Below are 22,159 nucleotides of genomic sequence, written 5' to 3' on the forward strand. Positions count from 1 at the left end.
CCCTGCTGAGCTATTGTGTTCAGACAGGGGGACGGCCCCCCTCCAGAACACACCAGTCAGCGCTCTCAGCCATTGACTGAGAGTGCTGATCAGCAAAGCTATTTCAGTGATGCTTCTTTGTCTTTCCCTGCCAAGAATGTAAGGCTTATGTTCAAACAGACCTGCTTTCATCTGGCCAGCTCAGTAAAGGGCCGTACACACAGGCCGAATGTCAGCTGATTTATATTGAACCGACCGATGCTGCCCAATATTTTGCTGGTGTGTACAGCCCTTTGCTGAGCTGCCCAGCTGTGAAGAGCTCAGGATGAGCCACTATACTAACTATGCAATGTTAGTAAAGTGATCTCCCCTGCTGAGCTATTGTGTTTAGACAGGGGGACGGCCCCCCTCCAGAACACACCAGTCAGCGCTCTCAACCATTAACTGAGAGTGCTTATAGGCAAACCTTTTTCAGTGATGCTCCTTTGTCTTTCCCTGCCAAGGATGTAAGGCTTATGTTCAAACAGACCTTCTTTCATCTGGCAAGCTCAGTAAAGGGCTGTACACATAGGCCGAATGTCAGCCGATTTATATTGAACCGACCAATGCTGCCCAATATTTTGCCGGTGTGTACAGCCCTTTGCTGAGCTGCCCAGGTGAAAGTAGGTCTGTTTGAACATAAGCCACACATCCTTAGCAGGAAAAGAGTTAAAAGAGAAGTATAGGAATCAGAAAAACAAAAAATCGTACTCACCTAGATGGCTGCAGCACTGATCCCAGCTACAGCTGTCCCCCACTGCCTCTAAGACCAAGAACTGAGCTATCAAACGTCGCTGATCGCTCAGTTCTCTGTCTTCAGCCTGCAGTGAGCTGGAAACTGTCAGTCTTTAGCTCTCTCCTGTTCCAGCGCTCACTGGATGCTGGGCCTTGGGGAGGTAGGAGCGGTTGGCTCAGGCTCTCAGCGGCTCACTGAGAGGCTGAGTCAGCTGCTGTTCCAGGCTTTTGGGTGGATCCTGACCATATGGTCAGGATCATTTTATAGCCTGGACCAGTTCTCTGACGTCAGCCAACAGCAAGCTGGGTCACAGGATTTCAGAAGAACTGCACTCCTGTGACCCACATGAGAAGTATAGCCCAAAATTCCCCCCATTCCTGCTTATTTAATATTCTTTAGTCTATCTTGTCCTTACAGGTTGAGTTTCTTGGGACAGATTTTTCAGTTGCTACCAAAGTCGAATAAATGTTATACTGTGCTGTATCAATTCACAGCACACACATTAAATTAGAGAAGCACTTTTATGTACAAAGTTTGCAGTTTAAAAACAAAACATACAGGTCAGGGTAAAGTGGATTGTGTAGCATTCATCTTATGGAATTCATTGAAATGTATGAGAGCTCTGCTTGCATTTAGCCTTAGTAACTGAGCACCTCTATGCGGTATTGATTTCTTAATGTTCCTATTTCTTGTTACAGGGAACCCTTCAAGAAACTCTTGGTACAAGGCCTCATCAAAGGACAAACATTTACAGTCACATCCTCAGGAAGATATTTGAAGAGAAATGAAGTTGATCTTCGTGGTAATTGTCTGACTAAAAATCTTGAGTAAATGTTTTGCCTATCAACAGAAAATGAGACATGACATAATCATCTTATGTTTAGGCAGCAGATTGTCTTCATAAAGGTCATGGAGCTCTCCTAATTTTTGGCTTTGCTTGCAATAAACCTGCCTATTAATTTATTAATCCGTTTTGGGGATAGATAAAATGAATAATGCTCCTTGGGGTTAGTAAAGGGGGAAACCAGTCCTGCTCACTATGTTTTAGGCCAGCCTTCCCTGTTGGCAATGTTTTCAAATGTAATCAGAAAGGCCTCTGGGTCATCATCAGCAGTCAACTTGTACATATAGTGACGTATATGGATGACTGAAAAGCTGCCGAGAACATCTGTGGCTTCTGTAAGAGACTTCTGTGCAAGGGTTTGCACCACCTTTGTCAATGCTTTTCTGTCTGTTTCCTCAGCACTTGCTAACTTTTTAACCAGTTCTCGCCCACTCTATAGCCGAAAGACAGCTACTGCGTATGCTTACCTTGCTGGGAGGGAGTCCATGGACATCCTCCCGTGATCGCTCTGCCCGCACGCCCCCTGCGGTGAGTGGGCAGCGCACTCTGTGACTGCTGCGTCCTTAGGACACAGCTGATTACAGATCAGGGTAAAGGGCCAATCACAGCGGCCCTTTACCACGTGATCAGCTGTGTCCAATGAATGAATGAATGTAAACACAAGCCGGTTATCAGCATTCCTTTTCTCATGCTGACAGCGTGAGGAGAGGAGAGCCAATAACTAGCTTGTGTGAAAGGGACATCTACACTGATTATCAATGTCCTGATTATCAGTGCAGTCCCAACAGTGCCACCTGTGCTGCCAATCAGTGCCACCTATCATTGCAGCCTATTAGTGCCCACCAGTACTGCCTCATCAGTGCAGCCTCATCAGCGCACATCAGTGAAGGAGAAAAATTACCTGTTTGCAAAATTTTATATTAAAGTATGAAAAACTTAAAAAAAAAAGAAAAAAAAATTCTGACTTTTTTGTTTGATTACCAAAAAATAAACAACCCAGTGGTGATTAAAGCGGCGTTCCACACAAAAATGGAACTTCCGCTTTTCGGAACCCTCCCCCCCTCCAGTGTCACATTTGGCACCTTTCAGGGGGGAGGGGGGTGCAGATACCTGTCTAAGACACGTATTTGCACCCACTTCCGGCATAGACTCCCATGGGAGTCTATGCCTCTTCCTGTCCCTCCGCGCTGTCTCCTGGGAAACACACAGCTCCCAGGAGATAGCCGGGACCAGTTACGATGCGCAGCGTGACTCGCGCATGCGCAGTAGGGAACCGGGAAGTGAAGCCGCAACGCTTCACTTCCTGATTCCCTCACCTAGGATGGCGGCGGCAGCTGCCGGGAACCGAGCGGATTCTCGGCGTCGCCTGCCGATATCGCTGGACCCTGGGACAGGTAAGTGGCCATTTATTAAAAGTCAGCAGCTGCAGTATTTGTAGCTGCTGGCTTTTAATATTTTTTTTTTTTGCCGGTTTAGGTGGACCCCCGCTTTAAATACCACCAAAAGAAAGCTCTATTTGTGTGAAACAAATGATAATACTTTCATATGGGTGACCAAGCAATTGTCATTCAAAAAGCGACAGCGCTGAAATCTGAAAATTGGCCTGGGCAGGAAGGGCGTAAAAGTGCCCTGTAGGCAAGTGGTTAAAGAGCATCTGTGTTTGTTCTTGTACAGCATTAATCTGTTTGTACAGCACCTGCACTTGTTCCCGCGGTGCAGTGTAGTGTTTGCTATTGTGCAGCATTAGACATCACCAACTGTTTTATGATCAACATGTACTGGCTCTTTAAATAGCAGTTTCTTGCTAACACTACCCACATATGTGAGCTGGGGATAGATAGCGGGTATAAAGCTTCCTGGGGCTAGTAACTCTTTAAGGCATAGATACTAGTCCAGTTATGTAGTGACAAACAGTGGTGTAATTGTTTGTGTTATTTACAAGGTTATATACAGGTGCTATACAGTGCTCCAAAAATAAATGGTTCAAAACTTCAAAAAACAAAATCCTAGCTATGTCCCGGCACAAAGTACATACAAGGCAACCCTCACTGTCATACTGTCTAAGCCTATCACTTGTCAGCCTCTACAAACACAGTTTTGCAGTTAACGTTTTATCTTTAACAGACAAGACCTGTGGGAAGCCATAGATGTAACGCTTTTTGATGTGATGAATTTTTGTCAAGCACACTATCAGTTAAACCGCAAGGACAGTGACCCTTCTCTTATACTGTATCTATGCTATGCTTCTGTCTGTTTGTCATAATGTAACCATAGCAGAACTTGTAATGTTTGTTAAAAAGAGAATGAAAGAGTGATTTTCTGGCAGTTTACCACAAAAGTCATCAGTGTTTCTGGGTGCCGTCCATTACTGGCAGCACAAAGCTTGTTACTGTTTAAGATATTTAGCTTCAAACAGTTGACTTTATTTTATTTTTTTGCTCAGGTGTCATGTCTGCTTTCAGTCCAGAACCCTTTTTTATTGCTGGAATGTATTTGGTTTTTGTAAGCTTTGCAGATATTTTTCGTACATTACTTCTAGTCATAACCTCTAACAGGTCTTTACTGATTGGTCTGAATCCTGCACCAATATACTGCCCGGATACAAGTTATTATCTTAAAGCGGAACTTTACCCATTACTACTTGATAAAAAATAAAGTTCTTTAGCAAGGAGCATATATTCTACATTAATAATTATGCTACCAAAATTAGTATGTGCTATAAATTGCTTCCAGCATTGCTCCTGTTTCTTCTTGCTGGAGGCTGCCATTTTGCAGAAGCCCAGAGCCCCAGAACAGCAGTAAATGACAAAGTAGAGCTAAACCCATCAATTTAACAGTTTCAAAAGACAGTTACATTCCTGGAATGCCAAGATTGCTAATTGTCACATTTGCTTGTGTCCTCAAGCAAACTGACAAAACCATCAAATGGCTGGTGTCATAACTGATCACATGTTCACCTCCATGGCAATTGCAGATCAGATAGGAGTAGCTTCCTTCACAGTAAAGGATAGGAGGGTTTAATTCCACTTTAAGGCTGTCAGCAGATTGACCGCTACATATTCAGCAGTGCCTAAAAAAATAGAGAGCTGAGCATGTGCAGAGCAGGGTAAGACAGTGAATTACTGGATTTTACACAGTATACAGTAGGCACTCATTTTTGTTTTACATAGCTACAGTATACCTGTAAAAGGAGCCTGAGGTGATCTAGCAGGACTTTTTTTCCTGACTGAAGTTCCACCTTGACTACCTCCCTCCTGCCATATAGACAAATGACAGTGGACAGGATGCGCCATTGTTCTGGGGGGACATCGCCCCAGTCTCACCACGTGGCGATCATGGGCTCGCTGTGTCGGTGGGACACGGCGCAACCCCTGATCCCAGTAAAGAGCCGATGATGCAGCTCTTTACCCATATGATCAGCGGCGTCCCATCACAGCTGATTGCATGTAAACAAGGAAATGTCATTTATTGACTCTCCTCGCTGCATCTCCCCACAGAGGAGACCTGTACAGATAATCAGAGCACTGATATTCAGTGCTCTGATGATCAGTGCAGCCCCAATAGTGCCCAGCAGTGATGCCAGTCTGTGCCCATCTGTGATGCCAATATGTGCCCATCAGCGATGCAAGTAAGTGCTGCCTGTCAGTGCCCATCAGTGCCGCCTATCCGTGCCACCTATCATAGCCCATAAGTGCTGCCTATCAGTGCCGCCTATTGGTGCTTATCAGTCCTGCCTATTAGTGCCCATCAGTGCTGCATATTATTGTCTCCTCATCAGTGCCACTTCATCGGTGCTGCCTCATCAGTGCCCATCAATGCAGCCTATCAGTGCCCATCAGTGAAGGAGAAAAATTACTTATTTACAAAAAAAAATTGACAGAAACTAACAAAAACTTTTTTTTTTTTTCAACATTTTTGGTCTTTTTTATTTATTTTTTTTAAATTACCACCAAAAGAATGCTCTATTTGTGTTAAAATAATAAAATAATAATAAAATAATAAAATGATAAAAATGATAAAAATTTCAAGCACTTGATATGTACAAGGATAAAGATGACACCTCCACAAAATTGACCTTCAAAGTCAGCATTGGCAGCTCACTTTTCTGCCCTGACAAGTTCCCTTTGATATCAGTTATTTTTGTTTCTCTCCCTGTTAGGCCTCATGCACACAGGACATACAAAAATGCTCCTTTTACAGGTGTTTGATTCTTTTCAGCCTCTTAACACACCTATATGGTGCATTTAGAGGCAGAAAAAATGCTTGAGTGTCCGATCCTTCCAATGGCAAGAATAAATTAATATTTTGGCCAGTGGAAGGAATGAATGCCTAAAGACTTGATGCATCTAAACACTTTTGCAAAACGTAGCTTTAGGCACGTTTTTTTTTAACTGCTTTTTTCTCCCCTGGAACAGAGTCGTCCAGGGGAGTAAAAAAATGTCTTGTGTGTATGAGGACTTAGTCCCAGTTCACACTGGAATATGGTGCTGGAAACCCACGTTCAGGGCACTTTTCCTGCATCATGTTTAAAACTCCCTGTGTCTGTGATCTGCAGTAGGTGTCAGTGCAAAGTTGACGACACCTGAAAAACACAGTGTGTTTGCCTCCACCAGATCACATGGTACCAAAGTACCATGTGATCCGGTTGCAGTGCGTTTTTAAAAGTAGTGCATGCACTACTTTTGGTACAATGTGCTGCAATCAAATCACACAGAAACACAAGTGCATCCCTGCACGATTCCTGGTGTGAATTAGCCTTTAAAGTGTTACTAAACCCAGGACCCTGCATTCACTATATTTTGTCTCCCACAGTACGCAGAACATGGAAATGCAATTATTTTAGTAAATATAAACTGCTAAATACCTTTTCTCATCTGCAGTTAGAGCAGTTTTCTGACTTCTATCAGTGTCCAGCCAAGCATTGGTTAAAGCTTATAGGAGGAGTTTTCTAGCTATCCTATGAGGCTGCAAAACCCTGACTCTCTGTCTGGTCAGTGCTAATTGGCCCTGTGCTGATCACATGCACAAGAGAAAAAACAATCTCTAGCAATACACACCAAACTGAGCATGTGCAGCCCGACTCCATAGGCTCTGTGTTATCAGGAAATTATCAAGGGGCAGTGAAAGGAGGGAAGTATCAGAGAAGACAGGATCAAACAGCCTTTTTACACAGTGTAGAGGATTAACCCCTTAGATTCCACAGGGAGTATAACAAGCATGCTTTACTGCATATACAGACTGATTTTACTGTTGTGGGTTTAGTAACACTTTAAGGTTGACATAAGTGTAAATGTTCTCTCTGTATAAAATGAATATGATTACAGCTAGGATGACAGAGATGAATACTGTATCTGATGGAACAGAGCCCCTATTTGCCATACTTAAATGTGAAACCATTAAGGTACTCTGGTCTAATGAGAAATACAGGAAATTGTTTTAGAGAGGAAAGTTAATTAAATGCACTCTTACACTTGGAATGAGAATTCGGCTAATTTGAAAAATATTTTGTGCACTTCTCATCCCCTCCAGAAAAAGGTTGTCTATCTTCAGATTTATGGTGTGCTAATAAATAGTCTCAGTGCATATAGTAACTGAAAGTTAGACAAGCCTAACAAAAAAATGGTTAGGCTTACATTTTTTCATTACAAAATGTGACTACAAAAAAATTCCATAATTGTGATAAAAATGAATTAGAACTGACTAGTGGTCCTCCTAGGAATGGATACATACTGTATATGTATAGGAAATTACGTTTTCTCCTTGCAAGTAAAAGACCCGGCTCATGGTTACATTACTAATATACTTTACTTTATGCATAAGATAAAATTATCCATGTGCAAAATGAACAATACATACAAAGTGCTTGTGCAAACAATGTATAATATGCAAATACATGTTATACATTGAAAAATAAACTTCATTAATACACCAATTCATAACCCTTCAAGTTTATTTCAAGAAAACAAACTTTCATTGCATGATATAAATAATAAAGATCAGTAATATACCAAAGCAAAATTCAAGTGGAAGGAAAGTTTTTTCTTTAACCACTGTAGTTCTGGAAGGTTTACCCCCCTTCATGATCAGGCCATTTTTTGCGATACGTCACTGCGTTATTTTTAACTGACAATTGCGCAGTCGTGCAAAGCTGTACATAGATTAAATTTATGTAATTTTTTTCCCCACAAATAGATCTTTCCTTTGGTGGTATTTGATCACCACTGGGTTTTTTATTTTTTGCGCTATAAACAAAACAAATACTGTCAATTTAAAAAAATATATATACATATTTCTTACTTTCTCCTATAAAATATGTACAATAAAATAATTTTAGAAATCAAAATTCTTCATAAATTTAGGCCAATATGTATTCTGCTACATGTTTTTGGTAAGCGTATATTGATTGGTTTGCGCATCTACAAACTATGGTATATATACTGGAATTATTTTTTATCTTTTTTATACTCATAATGGCGGCGATTAGTGACTTAAAGCGGGACTGTGATATTGCGGCGGACAATTTGACACCTTGTGGGAACCAGTGACACTAATACAGTGATCAGTGCTAAAAATATGCATTGTCACTGTACTAATGACACTGGCTGGGAAGGGGTTAAACATCTAGGGCAATCAAAGGGTTAAATGTGTGCCTAGCCAGTGATTTTGTGTACACAGTGTGCTGTTTTTACTGAGGGTTTTGTTGGATTTTATTCCCTGCTTAGCAGGGAAACAAAATCCAGGACATCCCCACTGACAGGACGGAGCTCTGTATTGTTTATATATGCAGAGCTCAGTCCAGTGTGTCTCTTCAGCGATCCCCGGGTGTCGGCGGACATCCATTGGCCAGCACCTGCTGATCAGCTTCTGCTGTGACTAATCACAACTGAAGCGGCACGCCCCCTACCCGGAGGTGCAAAATCACGTATATATACGTGATTCTGCACAGAATGTCCGCCCTGTAGCAGTAAATCTGCTATAGGGCGGTCGGCAAGTGGTTAAGTGCAAAGATGGTGACAGCAAGTGCATAAACTAATGGCAGAGCAATACCTGTGCATATCATTGCTTTTGTTTTATACAGACTAAACATAAAAAAATCAATAAGACAAATTAAAACTGTTAATAGTGGAGTACCAACCTGTATGGTATTTTACTAGTATAATTCTTTGTCTTTGTAGTAGGGGCACAGGTGAACACATTATGTGTGGGGATCAGTTTGCAGACTCTGGTGCCAAGAATAATAAATTGAGGGTAACCAGATTGATTGCTAACCCAAAGTTGAGTGTGTCCCATGAACATGGCATGTTGTGCGCTCTGTAGAATGGCAGTTGGGCTTCAATATGGCCTGAATCTTCTGTCCCTCAGAAAAGAGTCATAGGTCCTTGCTGCGCAGCTAAGACTGTCATATTCTGCCAATTTTCCGGAGACTGTGTTGGACATTACGCTTCTGTGGAGCTGTACTTCACCCATAGCTTGTTCCACTGCATCATCTACATGGATCTTAAAAGACGGGTGGCTTTATAATTACCCCTGCACAAACAGTCTGCCCAGAATGACTGCAAATTGTTTTTTGCAAACAGCAGTCCATCTAGAAGTGAATTTCGAGATGGTGACTACCATTATGGTGGCCCTGGGCAGAATGTGCAGACTAAAACATGGAAGGGTGGATTTGTTACTGATGCCAGAGGGGAGGGCATTTGTGTGAGGCCTGTTACTCACGTCACTCAAAACTTTAATGGTTGCCTGCAGCAAGTAAATTGGAGGTGTCATAATAGCAAAATTAGATGGCGCACACCACGTGGATCAATCATATCTGCTGGTAAACAAAAAGAGGCTTCAGCTACAGTTCCCTCATCTTTATTTTATTTGTTACAGGTACTTATATAGCACCAACAGTTTACACAGCACTTCACAAATATATTGCACATTCACAACAGCCCCTGCCCTCAAGGAATTTGCAATCTAAGGTCCCTAACTCACAGTCATACGTACACATCTGGGCCACATCCCGCTGATGAGTTTCACCCTCATTGGGCTTAGTCTTAGTGGTTGATCCATATGGTGTGCGCCCCCTAAATTTGCTATTGTGACTTTTCCTTGTTGTGGCGTGCTCCCAGAGGGGCCACTATGGGGAAAAAAAAACAATGGAAGGATGAACAGGAGGCATTTGAGCAGCATTATTTTTTTACATGTTGTCAAAGTAAACTGGAGGTGTCACCCTGGTTATTCGTGTACCTCATTTCTGAGATAAAACTAGCCTTATTCTTTTGACACTTATATATAATTATGCCTATTCATCTGAATATCTTTTATACTCTTGAAATGAGCCAACAGAAAAAGGACATCGTGATATTCTCAGTGTATTATTGCTAATACTGTTAGATGCATTCAGTGTAGGTTTATTAAAACACTTCATATCCTAGTCTTGTTTTTATCAATGTGATCCTGAAAGCATTTCAAACCAACCTAATGTATTTTAATGTGTATAAAGGAGCTGAACCAGTTCATGCTGACACTGGAGAGAAGTTGCAAGTAACATGGGAGAAGATGAGCAAATCCAAGCACAATGGAGTGGATCCTGAGGAAATGGTGGAGAAGCATGGCATTGACACCACTCGCCTATATCTCTTATTTGCTGCCCCTCCAGAGCAAGATATATTATGGGATGTTAAGAGTAAGTAACTGCTTTAAACACACGGGAGCTGTCTATAAAACAACCTTACTCAGAAATGTGGGGGCTGCTATTGCTGGCTTCCTTTTGAGCATACTATTTGCCTGGCTGTATGGTTTTAATACTTTGAGTCCTTCACCGTAATGACACGTACAACTTCACTGTCATCACAGGCTATGTTTTTTGAGTTGGCAAGCTTGCACAGCTATGGAAACACAAGACTAATTGGTGAAAATTATAGCTGTAGTGCTGGTGTTGTCAAGGGGCAGAAGTACAGCCAAAGCATTTACTATAACAGGATTTTTATGCTGAGCGTAATAAAGAAAACAAAATGTTACATTGCAGAGGGAAGGTGATAATACCAGATATTAAAATTGTGGAGATTTCAAAGGGAGTTGTAAAGTTTCAGGATTTTTAACCTTTATGCATTCTGTGCATATAGGTGAAAAATCTTCTGTGCTTTAGCTGCCCCCCAGAGCCCCCCTTTTTCTTACCTGAACTCAATCGTTCCAGTGACAAGCACAAGCCCAGCAGCTCCAGCCGCTGTCTCGGGTCCTCATTGGATAGATTGATAGCAGCAGGAGCCATTGGATCTTGCTGCTGTCAATCAAATCCAGTGACACGGGAGCTGGGGGCAGGGCCGAGTCCTGCTGTCTGTGTCAACGTACGCAGCAGCAGGACTCGGGGGCACTCCCGCACGGGTGCACCCATGGAAATCAGCTCTCCATGGGGGCACTCGTGGAAGAGGAAGAGCGCCGCCAGGGGACCCCCAGAAAAGGAGGATCGGGGGCCGCTCTGTGCAAAACTCTTGCACAGAGCAGGCAGGTATGACATGTTTGTTATTTTTAAAAAAATGAACCTTTACAATCTTTTTAACATTATCTTTTGTTTTTTACCTTTAAAAAAATTAGATGAATTTAGTTTCCAATTACCAGTTCAGCACAACAATATCAGGGATTGTTAACAATAATCATTAAACTTTGTAATGGATGTATGAACTAATTACAGCATTCTGCTCACATTGTGCTGACCAGAGGTCTGTATTTTTGAGCAGATAAAGTATTTAATGGAAAAAGGAAATAAATTTGTGTAGTAAACCTGCTCAGATTTTATGATTACATACTGTGTGGGGCTTTATAACTACCTGACATCTGTTCTAAGCCTGAAATATTCATGACCTGATCTCAAAGTTTATGGTTATGGAAACACAAAATCTTCCTTCGTTCCACAAGTGAAAAGCATCCATCTGATGAATCCCTGATTAGCAGTGGTTGTTTTTAGCTGTTCCGAACTCTCAAGGGAGAGCTTTCATTCTTGGTGATTTTGACAGATGTTGCCTGTTCCCAAAGTACATGATATTTAGACCTGAAGAAAGTCTATCCTTTTAAGATCAGGTTTATCAATAAAACGGTAGGCTGCCACATTATACACTTGTCATGCTCTAATTAACCACTTGACCTCCGGAAGATTTACCCCCCCCCCTTCATGACCAGGCCACTTCTTGCGATACGGCACTGCGTTACTTTAACTGACAATTGCGCGAACATGCAACACTGCACCGGAACAGAATTTGTAATTTTTTTTTCCAACAAATACAGCTTTCTTTTGGAGGTATCTGATCACCACTGCGTTTTTTTTATTTTGTTGTGCTATCAATAAAAAAAGACAATTTTGAAAAAAAAAAACAAAACAATATTTTTTACTTTCTGTTATAAAACATATCCAATAAAAACATTTTAAAAATCAAATTTCTTTATAAATGTAGGCCAATATGAATTCTGCTACGTTTTTGGTAAAAAAAAAAAAAAAATCCAAATAAGTGTATATTGATTGGTTTACACATACTTTATACCGTCTATAAACTGTGGTATATAATTATGGAATTTTTATTTTTCTATACTAGTAATAGTGCCGATCAGAAACTTCTAGCAGGACTGCGATATTGCGGTGGGCAATCGGACGCTAGCTGACACTTTGCGGGAACAAGTGACACTTATACAGTGATCAGTGCTAAAAAATATGCACTGTCACTGTACTAATTACACTGGCTGTAAAGGGGTTAAACATCTAGGGCGATCACAGGGTTAACTGTGTGCCTAGCCAGTGTATTTGTGTACTGTATATGCTGCTTTTACTAGGGAAAGAGATGGATTTTAGTCCCTGCTTTGCAGGAACACACAATCCATCCCTTCCCCCCCTATCAGAACAGAGCTCTGCCTCGTTTACATAGGCAGAGCTCCATTCTGTGTCTCTGCCCAATGGATGGCGGGTGCCAGCGGACATCAAGTGCCCGGCACCTGCAGATCGGCTTCTGCTGTAAATAACCGTAGCATAAGCGGCCCACCAGCGGCAGTGTGGGCACACCCCCTGCAGGCGGAAGTGCAGGATCACATATATATATATATATATATATATATGTGATCCGACACAGTAAAATTGCTATAGGAGTTGTCAGCGAGTGGTTAAAGTGGACCTTCACTTTAAAAAAAAGCACCACTCATACTCCTCTCTCCCCGCCCCACCCTCCTCCAACAATTTTTGATTTTTTTGCCCACCTGCAACCTCCTGAGACATATCATACATCCTAGGAGGCTGCAAAACCAGTTCAGTGGCGCTGCTCTGCCTCATGCATATGCAGTGGAGAGCCAGCTGCGTGTTATACGCCGATAAATACATTATTTACTTTTTTAATTTTACAAATTTTTTTTGGAGGTGTTTGTACTGTCTTGTCATTCTGGGGCCTCAGGAAATGAGATGGGCAGTCAAAACATCATGGTTGATACATTTCAAATGTATACCATAGTTTGTAGACTCTATAGTGGTGTAGTGGATAGCACTTTTGCCTAGCAGTAAGAAGGGTCACTGGTTCGAATCCAACCACGACACTACCTGCCCGGAGTTTGCATGTTCTCCTTGTGCCTGTGTGGGTTTCCTCCCACACTCCAAAGACCTGCTGCTAGGTTAATTGGATCCTGTCTAAATTGTCCCTAGTATGTATTAATGTGAGTTAGGGACCTTAGATTGTAAGCTCCTTGAGGGCAGGGACTGATGTGAATGTACAATGTATATGTAAAGCGCTGCGTAAATTGATGGCGCTATATAAGTACCTGAAATAAATAAAATAAATAAATAAAATAACTTTCACACAGACTAAATAATATTCACTTGTTTCTGTTCTTTTACCAAAGAAATATAGCAGAATACATTTTGGCCTAAATTTATGAAGAATGATTATTTATGTGCAAAGTTTTATAGCAGAAACTAAGGGAAACATTTTATTTTTATTTTATTAACTTTCAATTATATAATAAAAAATAAAAAAACAGTGGTGATTAAATACCACCCAAAGAATGCTCTATGACCAAGTGGGTACAGCAGTACGGTGTGTATATATATCTACAGGGCATTTTTTCAGCGGGAACGCGGGGGAACGCAATTCTGGCACCTCCAGCACTGAATGTATGTAATGGGAAGGGGTGCTGGGCTGGAGGGTCCACTGTTGCTGGAGCGGATCTATTTTTGAGTGGTGGTCTGTTGTTGCTGATGGGTCAATTATTGCTGGATGAGATCTACTATTGATGGAGGGGTCTATTGTTGCTGGCTGCTGGATAGTCTATTGATGCTAGCTGCTGGGAGATCTGTTGTTGCTGCTGGGTGGTATTTTGTTGTGGATGTCCATTGTTGCTAGGGGGGCCTATTGTTTTTGAGTGAATCTATACACATTACTTAGCACCACACAATTATACTTGGCTCTGTACTCTCTAAAAGGGGCAGTACTGAGAGGTGGGTAGGGGATGAAACCAAGAAACGGTGCTCAGAGGTGGGTAGGGGGCGGAGATAAGAAGTGGCTCAGAAGGGGCAGTTCCTGCACCTATTCTCTAAGAAAAAAAGCCCTGTATATCTATATATATGAGTTGCAGTACAGAATTTTCTCCAGCAGGTTGTGTACGTTACTTTTCTAAATAGTTTCCAGTCCTTTTAACTCCCAGGAACAGTGGGAAAGGGCAACAAGCTTTACTATATAATGGTGTGCCAATTAAGGTTTTAAAGTAAATTATAATACAGTTTGTTTGCACTTAATTCTTACTTTTTTTTTTCCTTGTTCATACAGCCGATGCATTACCTGGGGTACAGAGATGGCAGGCTCGAGTGTGGGCTGTAACCAGCAAGTTTATTGAAGCCCGAAAGCTTTCAGTTGTTCCTGATCCCAAGCTTCTTAATAGGAATGATATTGCAGAGGCCCAGAAAATTTGGCAAAACAAGAACTGTATAGTTTCTGAGGTAACCAGTTCGCTATGGGCCAAAATGGCTTTCACTTTAGTCCTTGTCACACCTCTTTAAATTACATTAGTAAATTGAACATATGAATACAGTGCAAGTGCCAAGAGGTACCTTTTATCCTTTTTCAGGTGTGCCCCAGGATATCTATTAAACCTGGTGCACTACTCTGCAAGGCTCCTGCTAGTATCTAGATACAGATTTCCCCCTTCTACTGGCCATTAAAATCAGTCATTATAGTGATGGGCCAGTAGAAAAGGTCATGGCAACCTCTGACGCTGCTAAAGAGTGTTTAATCTTTCACATTATAATGTCACAGTTGTGTACAGTACATAGTGTATATGTATTCACTTCTTTTTTTTTTGGGCAGAGGCTTTAAGGATAGAGATTATTTTATACAGATAAGGGAAGTTTCCACATCGACCCTTTTTTTTATTTAATTGTAGAAGATGTGAATGGGATTTCATGATAATTTTGAACCTCTTTGCAGCTCACTGCCCCTCAATGGGGACTGGGCCCACACTTCAGCCCTGACCAATAAGGATCATGGTATGTTTTCAGTGAACATATATTGTAAGTTATTGCAAAGTTGGACCCCATCGATTAATAAATAATTTAAAAGAAATATAACAGCTTTCTTTGTTTCCTTTAAGGAACACAAAGTAGTGCAGCCAAAGTAACAAAGCAAAAATTTCTCAATCCAGTTCCAAATTTACCTTAACCGATTCTTTGTACATTAAAAGCATAAAATTACTATTGCATAATAAATAGGTATTTTTAAACTTCATTCACAAAGCTGTATCTTACCGCATCCGAGTATAACAAGCTACCACACATTGTTTTTCAAAACAATTCTTGTCATTCCCAAAAAAGAGCTACTAAAATACTGCATGCATTTTTTTATGAAGTCATGTGGTATTTTAGTAGTGAAAGCCTGCGGTAATTTACCACCGGCAGTAGCAGGCGTCCTTAACAGTAACTGTAAATAGCTTGTTGTTAAGGAGCGGGCGGCCGTTGGCGTCCCTAACAGCCAGTAAACAACATGGTTGCTAAGCAGGCGGCCACTGCATCCTTAACAACCAATGAGTCATCGGCTGTCTGCGGGGTTCAGCTGCAAGGTGCTTTAAGTTGTCACCTGAGTGATTTTTGTTTGGGTCCTTGAACATTTGTTTTCTTGTGGGCCTGTTGACAGTTCTGTTTTGTTGTGTGGTTGCCCACCCCTCAGATTATCGTTTGGGTACAATAAAGCAGTAAAACCTGTGGTAACCATAACACGTGTAAAAAACAAACACCCACCCAAAGCGGCTGTGTACATTATCTTTAAAAGATATTATTAATAATTGCAAAATAATTAGAAGAATATAAAAGCCTTAATAAAAAAATACATAATTAGATAGTGTTCACAAAAAATGAAGTGAATTAAAGTACATAAAGTCCATCAAAATATTCACAGTCCAACAAAACCATTTTAAAGTGCTTCAGTGAACAAATAAAGTGAAAACAACATTCAAAAATGTCTGCAAGGAATGTGAGCCAACCAATGTCTCCATACACACAAAGTTCAGTTGGTGATCACAACATTCAGATAGTGGTCCTCTCCCAAGAACCCACTTGTGGTAATCTGCTCACCTTATAATGTGATCCCCTTAGTTGAATAAGAAACTGGCGCATGTTAATCCTCAAATCATTCCCCATATATGTCAGTGTATAACACCATCCAATTTCCAATTCAACCTCAGGGTGTCATGCAAGAGGGCATACAGAAAATCAGTGCCCAATAAATACATCTTTATTACAGGATAAACACAAGTACATAATAAAACCACTCTCGCATTAAATGATACCATATGCACACCGCTTCTTCCTTCCAGGTATGCGTGTGCAGTTTCTAGGGACGTGATGATGTCATAGGATTCCAGACTCTGCCTGGTTATTTATTATTGTAACTTCATCAGGAACTGTATTGCTTGGATATGTCCCATGATCTAAAAATACAAGTCCTTTACTGTACGATTAAGACAGGAATTTTGGATTACCTGTAAATTCATTATCTTGGAGTATAGTACAGGACCGAACCCCCCTTTCCAATTAGCCTGATGTCATATCTATATTTGTCATCAACCCTTCTAGAAAGTTAGGTTCTTATGGAAAAACATTCTGAAATGCACCATTTCCATTGTAATTTGTCTTAGTAATTAAGATAATGAAAAAGAGCAGTGAAAATTTTTTTATTGAAGCACCTGTGCATAAGAGACTTTGGATGCAAACTATCCCTGGTTGCTTAGCTGTTATAGCCAATAGCAAGCAAATGGACATGGCTGCACATACAGTATCTCAATTGAGTACACCCCTCACATTTTTGTAAATATTGTATTATATCTTTTCATATGACAACACTGAAGAAATGACACTTTGCTACAATGTAAAGTAATGAGTGTACAGTTTGTATAACAGTGTAAATTTGATGTCCCCTCAAAATAATCCAAAAAACAGCCATTAATGTGTAGACCTTTGGCAACAAAAGTTAGTACACCCCTAAGTAAAAATGTCCAAATTGGATCCAATTAGCCATTTTCCCTCCCCAATGTCATGTGACGCGTTAGTGTTACAGGGTCTCAGGTGTGAATGGGCAGTATTCCATCATGATAACGACCCCAAACACACCTCCAAGATGACCACTGCCTTGCTAAAGAAGGTAAAGGTGATGGACTGGCCAAGCATGTCTCCAGACCTAAACCCTATTGATCATCTGTGGGGCTTCTTTAAATGGAAGGAGGAAGAGCGCAAGGTCTATAACATCCACCAGCTCCATGATGTCGACATGGAGGAGTGGAAGTGGACTCTACAGTGACAACCTGTAAAGCTCTGGTGAACTCCATGCCCAAGAGGGTTAAGGCAGTGCTGGAAAATAATGGTGGCCACACAAAATATTGACACGTTGAGCCCAATTTGGACATTTTCACGTAGGGGTTTTGTTGCCAGCGGTTTAGACATTAATGGCTGTGTTGAGATATTTTGAGGGGACAGCAAATTTACACTGTTATACAAGCTGTACACTCACTACTTTACATTGTAGCAAAGTCTTATTTCTTCAGTGTTGTCACATGAAAAGATATAATAAAATATTTACAAAAATGTGAGGGGTGTACTCACTTTTGTGAGATACTGTAATAGTGGGAGTGGATAGTGCAGCATGACATATTATAGATCGGCATTTGTCAGTCTATGATGTGGTATCCTTCTTCTTTGTTTGTATAAAATCTGCCTTGAATAATTGATCTGAAGAAATATTGATCCCCTAAAAACCTTTTTCCTATATCCTGTTGCTTCATAAAAATGATTAAACCTCTCTCAAAAGTGTTTCATTTAAGGGCTATAGTCAGCCAAGTATCGGATTGTCAGCCCTGTCTCCTGTACCTTGCCTGTTCTTGATATGCTTACTGAGCTGTATTCTCAAAGAAATGTTATATCTTTTGACACCTTCCCCTTTTGTCTCTAACCTTTCACGCCCCCTCTTTTTTTTTCCTTCTTTTCCCCAAGTTATTTCTGTCCTTATTTTTTTCAGTTCTCCTTCAGTGTAAAAGCTATTTCCATATTTGTGCTTTTTACATAGGAGATTCATGATTCTGTTCTTTGTTGTTTTGCCATAGGCATCATTTTTGCTAGTTTGTGACATAGAGTCTAGATGTAAAAAAAAGTGTGGGAGCAGCTCAAACAAGGACTCTGAATCTGTTATGCATTGTTGTCTTCAATGGCAGTCAAGTAATTAATTAAACAATATTGTCCCCAGGTTCATTAAATGATTGAAAGTTCCATTACCTTTAGAGGACTTGTTTGCTTCTAGCCACATATGCCACAGCAGCACCGTTTGTGGTCCCCAGCTAGATTGATGACAGAGAATTGACATTAAAACCATGGCTCCATTGTATGTTTTTGAGCTCAGCTTAATAACTTCTAGCAATGCTAGGGGTGGATCTGCAATCTTTAGTGGTCTTTGGGATCACTGAGAATTAGACGTAAAAAGCTAGTTGCTGAACCCTATCCCAAACTGGCATAAAAGTTTTGTTAAACTTAATCTTTAAATTGGCATGTTTAAAATGTGAGGTCTCTTACTTTTACTTCCCCAGATTTCTGTTAGAGTGTGTGAAATTGTAAGATTCCGCTACATGCTGATTGCAAACAAGCAACCTTAATAACAAATCAGGAAACTCCAGGGGACTGCAGAATACATTGTGTGACACAGCATAATGTCATGTGGCAGCTGGAAAATTACTGCTTGTAGGTTTAATTTTAAAATATACCTAACGCAGCATTGCTTCTATACACACATAGGCAGGGGTTGACCAAAGTATTTAGAAACTGTTAATATAACCATTTGCATGTTTGCCCAATAGTGTGTTTTTTCCTTCTCATAGAAAGTGGTTGGCTGTCACACACATTCCTATACTGCATAATAGGCTTCAAGTATAAAAGTATTTGAGATAAAGGCTATCTGTGTTGGCCATAGCATTCTGTTCTGTTACTAAGTACTGTTTCCATTATATAGAATATCAAAATTGTAAGCAATAATGTATCACTGCATCTAACATTATGTATTTTTTATTTTGAGTTATTGTATTGTCTAATGTGACTTTCACCTTTTACATGCCTGTTTTTCCATTTATTTGTATTGTATTAATGCAGAATTCCAGCCTCATCTGCATCTGGTGCTTGGTGAAAACGGTGCTGCTCTTTAATTGTCTCTTCTGCCCTCCCCACTGTGTGCCTCTAAATTTTCATACCCATAAAGACTCACTGTCTTACACATGCCCCTTGGACTTCAGTGGGTGTCAGACACTGTTGCTGTGCATGTGTGGTGCACACAACTTCCATTGTGTCAGTTTCATCTGCATGAAATAGAGTTATGTCACATTTACAGCACGTAGATGAGAGAAAATCAGCGGGGGTGGTGGCAATTAGCTGTGGTAGCTGCCATGCTCCCATTGGTTTCAATAGGGGCTGCCTAACACAGCTAATCGCCTGCACCTCTTCCAGGCTTGTCAAAGAGCCAGAACAGTGCCTGCATCTGATTGACATTTTTTCTCCTGGGCATTTTCTGATGGAAGTATGTCTGGCGGGAGGGTGCCAACAGAACCATGCTTGAATTTTCAGCCTGTTCAGGAACCGGATGAAATCTGCTTTTAGTATGGCCAGCCTAACATTTATTTGCAACCCAAGGTTACTGCACATTACTTTTGCACTCTAACCAAAGAATGTTTTGCGCAGCCTAAAAATCAGACAGGAAAAAAAAACACTTATGTTGAGGAATTAGTCCATTACTGTTAACTTCTATTAATTGTAAAACTATTTTTTTTTGTTTGTGTTGCTAAGGTAACCAGCTACTTCACTGAGGACTTCATTTTCAATGCAGCTATTTCCCAGCTAATGAGTTTAAGCAACATACTCTTGGTAAGTGCATCTGCTGCTTGTGTAATTATGACCCGTGGTTGTTAATAATGACTATGAGGAGTCCTCTTCTCTTGGCCAATCTTACACGAGTGGAATAGATCGTTGTGCTGCTGCTGCTGCTTTGTGTTCATGAAAGAGACAGCTTTGAGTAATTTTGCATATTTTACAGACAAAGTGGAAATATGTAGCACTTTCACTGTTAGCCAATGTTTTCTTGTTTTCTGGAAGTGGTTCATTATTTTACAATACAAATGAAAAGTTTGTTGTCTATGTAGCATCTGAGCCGCATTGCCAATGCCAAATGCATTATATAAGAACAATTACAATCGGTATTAAGCGTCAGCTAAAGAGGAACTGTACTGTGGAAATTATGCCCAATAAATGCAGGCAGAAAGCAACATACTAGTCACCAGAATTGCCTGTGTTCTTCCTGAAGCTGATCTTTCCCCCTATGACTTACCTTGGCATGTTCTGTGCTTTGCCACTGTGTGAATATGGCTATCTTGGTAGATGCAGGGCTTTGCTTGCTCATGTCAGAGCCTAAAGCCAGAAGGACAGTGAGCAGCACAGTAGTGATATCACCAAATCTCGCTCCACATCTCCTGAGACTAGCAGTCAGAGGGAGTGCCTTCATTTTCACACCGCAGATATACAGCTATGAGACTGTAGGCATAGAAGTGCCTAGGCACCCTCGCATACAAGGAAGTACACTGTTATATTTCATGAGGAATTTCAGAGAAAAGGCACATTTTCAGTGTACTGTTTAGGCACAGTTACCATTTTTGATGTTCCCCTTTAGCACAGCAAATCTTCAGTTTTTGATTTCAGTTTCATTTTAAAGCCCCACTCCAGGCCCAAATTATTCCTCCCTCCCAGTAACCTCTAACCAATCATAATAGGATATACCCCCTACTGTGGAAAGTCAGATATAATCACCTAAGTCTCCCATCCAGACCCTTCACCACCCCCAGATCCAGGTGCGTGGGACCGCAAAACCAGCTGTGCAGTGGAGCCAGAGATGGCTAATCCTCTACCGTCCCATTGTGATAAGTCATCTTGTTTACCTTGAAAAGGGGTTTTACTATGGATTGGTATTGGAAATGACAGTGATAACACAATGATGTTGATTTACTATGCATCCTCTAATTATTGTTATAGTTACTTGCAAAAATAGGTTGTGTTGTGAATCTGAAAGAAACAAAATAGCTTTGGTAATTTTGTTTTAGCTTTTTTTTTATTTAAATCAAAAAAATCATTAATCTAAAAACCTGCAGCTCATCTAATAAAACTATAGCCAACCTGACCCAAATTGGTATGTCTACCCTTGGTCACTTTGTTTAATTCAAAGTTTGGGGGAGTAAAAGAACATAAGAACGAATTCCATTGCTATGGAGTCTTTGCCACACACCTATACCATTGCTAGGACATTAGCCCCAGTACAATAGTGTAAAATGCTTGAGCAACACATACATTTCACAGTGCCAGCAACATTTAACTGTGAGGGGAAACGGCATTCAAATTAAGCTTAGCATAATATGTTGGATACAGTTCCACTTTGAGAGATTATACTTTGTTCTATGGGCATAAATGTGATACGATTAGTCTTGAACGTGGCAATATACAGGCAGTCCCCGGGTTACAAACAAGTTCTGTAGGTTTGTTCTTAAAGTGTTAATAAACCCAGGACCCTGCATTTACTATATCTGGTCTCCCACAGTACACAGAACATGGAAATGCAATTACTTTAGTAAATATAAACTGCTAAAATAGGATTTTTGTAACAGCTTACCTGTACAATCCTTTTCTTGGAGTACATCACGGGACATAGAGCACCATAGTAATAACTATATGGGTTATGGGCCACCTTTAGGTGAATGGACACTGGTATAACCAAAAAGGAAACAGGAAATCCCCCTCCCTATATAACCCCTCCCATACAGGGAGTACCTCAGTTTTTGTAGCAAAGCAATATATACATATCCCAGTAAGAGGGGAGGGACTTCTGTGTCCCGTGATGTACTCCAAGAAAAGGATTTTACAGGCAAGCTGTTATAAAAATCCTATTTTCTTTATTGTACATCAGGGAACACAGAGAACCATAGTTATAAGTATATGGGATGTACCAAAGCAATGCCACCTGAGGGGAAAAATAGCCGCCGCCAGGCAT

General features: G+C 40.7%; 1 protein-coding gene across 2 annotated transcripts in view; it reads left to right on the forward strand.

Moving 5' to 3' along the window:
- Nucleotides 1-22,159, forward strand: part of LARS2 (leucyl-tRNA synthetase 2, mitochondrial) — a 349,131-nt gene that overhangs the window by 285,994 nt on the left and 40,978 nt on the right. For both annotated transcript variants that reach the window (XM_073630436.1, XM_073630437.1), the window contains 4 exons: nt 1,453-1,556; nt 10,087-10,269; nt 14,378-14,547; nt 19,915-19,992. In XM_073630436.1, coding sequence (XP_073486537.1) covers nt 1,453-1,556; nt 10,087-10,269; nt 14,378-14,547; nt 19,915-19,992 — 535 coding nt within the window. The remainder of the gene's footprint in view (nt 1-1,452; nt 1,557-10,086; nt 10,270-14,377; nt 14,548-19,914; nt 19,993-22,159) is intronic.

This window comes from Aquarana catesbeiana, linkage group LG05 (assembly GCF_042186555.1).
Source record: "Aquarana catesbeiana isolate 2022-GZ linkage group LG05, ASM4218655v1, whole genome shotgun sequence".
NCBI classification, from domain to species: domain Eukaryota; kingdom Metazoa; phylum Chordata; class Amphibia; order Anura; family Ranidae; genus Aquarana; species Aquarana catesbeiana.